This window comes from Micropterus salmoides, unplaced genomic scaffold (assembly GCF_014851395.1).
Source record: "Micropterus salmoides isolate LMB-PRFRI ecotype aquatic unplaced genomic scaffold, ASM1485139v1 Ms_hic_scaffold_15, whole genome shotgun sequence".
NCBI classification, from domain to species: domain Eukaryota; kingdom Metazoa; phylum Chordata; class Actinopteri; order Centrarchiformes; family Centrarchidae; genus Micropterus; species Micropterus salmoides.
The window spans coordinates 2,025,559-2,030,567 of record NW_024040596.1 but is presented as its reverse complement, the minus strand read 5'-3'; the positions used below and the strand labels follow the sequence as shown (position 1 = coordinate 2,030,567).

Below are 5,009 nucleotides of genomic sequence, written 5' to 3'. Positions count from 1 at the left end.
GAATGCGAAACACCTCTCTCACCAGCTCTTGTTTTGGGTGTACACAGAACAAGCAGAGACGAAGGAGGAGAGACAATGGGCAACACCAGGGTGGTAGGTTAGTTTAGAGGCATGAGCCCATTGTAATACAGAGGACCTCACCGGTTCAGGAACATAGGAGTCCTGCAGGACAGTTACTGGGGTTGGGGTGACTCAGGAGAGCTGCTTTGATCTGCCGCTACACCTGCCAGGCTACCACTCCAATGACACAGGAAGTGGGCACAATGGTATCCGGGGTGGTCTTTTCCATCCCTGTGCTACAGAAGGCTCGGGAGAGGGCGTCAGGCTTTGTGTTCTTGGGCCCAGGTCTGAAGGTAAGCACAAAGTTGAAGTTGACCAAAAAACAATGCCCACCTGGCTTGCCTGGGGTTAAGACGCTTGGCAGACTGGATGTATTCTAAGTTCTTGTGATCAGTCCAAATGAGGACAGGATGTTCCGACCCCTTGAGCCAGTGCCTCCAATCTTCCAATGCCAGTTTAATTACAAGCAGCTCCCGGTTTCCGACGTCGTAGTTACACTCTGCAGGTGACAAACGGCGGGACAGAAAGGCACAAGGGTGTAGCTTACCATCAAGGGAGGAGCGTGCCAACATTGGAGGCATCCTCTTCAACAATGAACTGTGTGAGAACCGGTGCAGACGTGAAACACTGTTTGAGCTCCTGAAACGCTGCCTCTGCCTCAGGAGTCCATACAAACGGCTTAACCATGGAGGTCAGGCAGGTTAGAGGTGCTGCGCCTTTCCTGAAGTTCCTAATGAAGCGCCTGTAAAAAATTAGCAAAGCCCAAAAACTGTTGCAACTGCTTGCAATTGGCAGACCGGGGCCAATCCAACACAGCTCTCACCTTAGCTGGATCCATCCTCACTTGTCCCTCTGCAATGATGTAGCCCAGGAAGGACACAGTGTTGGAATGAAACTCATATTTCTCGGACTTCACAAACAGCTTGTTCTCCAACAAACTCTGCAGGACCAGGCGGACATGCTGGACATGATCTGAGAGACTGCGGGAAAAAATTTGTATGTCGTGCAGGTAAACGAAGACAAACTTGCCCAACATATCTCTGAGGACGTCATTGACAAGACACTGTAAAACTGCCGTTGCGTCCAAAAGGCATAACAAGATATTCAAAGTGCCCCATAGGTGTATTAAAGGCAGTCTTCCATTCATCTCCTTCTCTAATTCTCACCAGGTGATATGCTTTCCGCAGATCTAACTTGGAGAACACACGCGCTCCCTGCAGATAGTCAAAGGCCGAGGACATTGGGGGCAGGGGGTACTTGTTCTTAACCGTGATATTATTAAGCCCCCTATAGTCGATACAGGGACGCAGGGTCTTGTCCTTTTTGGCCACAAAAAAGAAACCAGCGCCCAAAGGAGACGAGGATGGGCGGTTTATTCCTGTAGCTAGGGAATCTATGATGCAAGTCTTGGCTTAGAAATACTGTACAGGCAACTAGTGGGTAAGTTGGAACCAAGCAACAAGTCAATGGCGCAGTCGTATGGCCTGTGAGGGGGAAGCGAAAGTGCCTGCTGTTTACTGAAAACTTCCTTGAGAACGAGATAATCTGCGGGGACGCCAGATAAATCAGGGGGCTCAGGGCTGGGAGGAGGGGATGGGTTAGACTGAGGACAGGCTGATTTCAAACAGTGGGAATGACAAAATGTGCTCCAATTAGTCCTAAAAACTCTCATCAGCCCCTGAATCTATTAGTGCTAATAAATCAAGGGACTGACCTTTAAAGGTGAGGGTAATGTGTAGTTGGCTTCGGGGTCGGGAAGCCAATGAAGTGGTAGTCCAGCTCGCTGGGATACTTCCCTCTTCTAGTGAGTCCGCCAGTTTAATGGGCGCTGAGAACAGGCAGAGATGTAATGCCCGGCCTGACTGCAGTAAAGGCAGCAAGTGTTCAAGTTCAGGCTGGACAGGAAAAAACAACCGTGGGGCAAAAGAAACAAAAAAAACCAAAACCCTGTCTCACACACACTCATCAGAAGTCACAGCTAGGTCGCAGCAGGAAGGGCCGTGACAGTTTAACGCAATCCATATCTGTATTACTATCTAAGGATTTGTTTCCCTAACACTAATACACAGTAAAGAGATCACTAGCTTTAACAATGTAATGACAAATGACTAAAGCAATTGGCTACTGTTAATCAAAAACGCTTTTCTGCTTGTGGCAACATTACAAACACTTGGTTGACAGAAATGTTTTATTTTATTGTCACTCTGAATTTTACAGATTGTTTTAATAAACTAATCAAGGAATCAAAAAAAATCTAGACAATCCTATTACCACTAATATTGGCATAATTCTTTCTGTATGTATTGTTAAAGGTTATAATGGTCATAAAGTGACCATTTTATATCAACAACCTAGAAATGAGAGCATTTCCTCCAGGCTGTAATTTGGTGGCCTGAGAAGCAAAGTGGATTAAAATTTTATTGAAATAAAGAAATTGCAGTGAAATAATTATAACGCTAGTGATTTAAAAAAGATGATCTTGCGTATCTCCCTCATGGGTTGAGCTAACATCATCAAAAGGTCTTATTTTATCCACATTTCTATATTTATTTAATTTTGTAAAACTTATTAAACTTATATGCGTTTTCAAGGATCAGTTCTTTAGATTTTTGTATTTCCTCTCAGCACAGATATAATAATGATGATAATAATAATAATGGATGCATATGAGGTGTGGTTAGTGTGCTTGACTGTTGATTGCATGTTTGTAATCAAGACAGAAAAGAGGTAAAACAGAGTGGTTATGGTGAGGATAATGATCAGAACAGGGGTGTAGGAGCAACTTTGAACCTAGGGAGGGACACTGAAATGCTAGGGGGGGTATGCCCCCCTGATTTTTTTAAAAAACAATAAAGCAATTAAATTGTAAAACAGAGTAACATACAAAGCTAAAAAACAATTATCTGATTATCAAATCAGAGTCTATGTTGTGAGTTTCAAAGATGTCTTTTAGTCTGAGGAACTGTGAGTTAAACCATGCATATGTACAACATGTGCAATATCAAACTCATTGTTGTGGTTCAGTATAATGTATTTTAAAATGACGTCAATTCATAGATATTCAGATCACCTTTAAACAAATTTGACAGCAAACAAAATCTGTGGACAAATACATTAAACATATTCCAAAAGCATATTATGTTAATAACAGAGGTTTAAAGCTTCATTGTTTGCCATAGAGCATGTGGATGATGACTTTTACATTTTATCAGCAGGACCCATTTTGCGTATCTTCAAAAATCTAAAAATCACTCCTTTGATTTGAGGCAGATTCAGGCCATAAACTAGAGGATTATTGATGGGGGGAATGATCAAATACTCTAAAGATAAAACAACTGTGATGATTGGATTCAGTTTATCAACTTCAATTCGAGTCAATGACAGGTCACAGAAGACAGAGAATGAATAGGTCACAAATGTCACTATGTGGGGCAGGCAGGTTTGTAACGCCTTTCCTCTGAATTCAGACGAGCTTCTCCTGCACACAAGCAGAATCCGTAGATAGGTGTACAGGACAAAGAGCAGGGGGGCAAAGGTTGAGGTTATCAAAATGAATTGAGCTACAATATTGTTCAGAGTTGTGTCCACACAGGAGAGCCGAACCACAGGCCAGTTAGAACAGAAAAGCCTGTGCAGTTTATTTCCACACAGAGGCAATCTAATCGTAAGAGAAATAAGAAATCCAATAGCAAATGCAGGATAGAGCACAGCAAAAATCAGAAGATGTCTCACCATCCTAAAGGTCATTTTGCTGTGATAGTGTAAAGGCTGGCAAATAGCAACAAATCTATCATAGGCCATGATGCTGAGGATGGTCATTTCAAATGAAGCATAGGTGTAAATAACATATATCTGAATGAAACAAGATGCACGTGAGATCAAATGAGTGTCAGACAGAATGTCCATCAGGAACCTGGGGAAGAAGCCGGCTGAGCCGTACAGAGAGTTTAAACACAGACAGGAGATAAACATGTACATGGGTTGATGCAGAGACTTCTCCAGGCAGACTGTCAGAATAATGACAAGGTTAGCAGAGATTATAGTCATGTAGACCAACAGACACAGACAGAAGAACAGATATCTGAGGGGCCCAGAGTCTGTAAACAGAGTCAGCTGAAAATACCCAGGAGTAAAGCTGTTATTGCTCATCATGTCTGCACAACAGAGAAGCAAAAACAGAGATGGATACAAAGAACAACCAGGAGAGAGTGGTCAAAGATAAAGTAAAGGAAAGTGGAGGAGTAGAGGTAAAACTACATTGAATAAGAAACATATCCTTATTGAGTTAAATAAAGTCAATAAACAGTGTAATCAAATTTGAAGTAAAATAGAAGTGAGAATCAAAGTATCCGTAACTTACCTGCCATATTTACAAAGGAATGTGTACAAATACTTCCATCAAAAAGCCTTAATGTAACCCATGAAGAACCAGCCAATAAACATATACTGGATGTTTATCACAGAGCTTACTCGTCAAAGTTTGCATATGAATAACAGATCAAACAAAGCAACTATTTACCCTTGGCATGAGGAAAGCAGAGGATACATTTTAACAATAAAATTGTAAAATTAAATTAATTACTGACTGATTATTACTGATTATTAATGACTTAATGCTTTCAGGTGCTTTAAAGTGTGCAGTAGTAACATTTAACACATTTTTACTCAAGTTCAGATTAATTAATAGTCTTACTCTTTTACTGTTAGTCAGGCAATTTAGAGAATAATTTTTCCTTTTTTGTGTTCTATAATTGCCACACAACTACTACTACAAACATCAACCAACAAAATTTCAACTAAACCAAACTGTTAATAATTATCAAAGCTTGCTCAAAACAGTGATTTTTAATCAGCTTGTTAAATGATAGCTTCGACTGATGAACCTCTACCCTGTCACTATTCGACTACCTCTGAAGCAGCTATGGAAGCTTTATCTTCTTCTGCTGCTA

General features: G+C 41.2%; 1 protein-coding gene across 1 annotated transcript; it reads right to left on the bottom strand.

The window, feature by feature from the left end:
• Positions 1-3,258: 3,258 nt before the first annotated feature.
• Positions 3,259-4,212, bottom strand: LOC119903628 (olfactory receptor 6N1-like). The gene has a single exon (XM_038719870.1). It carries the CDS (start codon positions 4,210-4,212, stop codon positions 3,259-3,261), a length of 954 nt encoding a protein of 317 aa, XP_038575798.1.
• Positions 4,213-5,009: the final 797 nt, after the last annotated feature.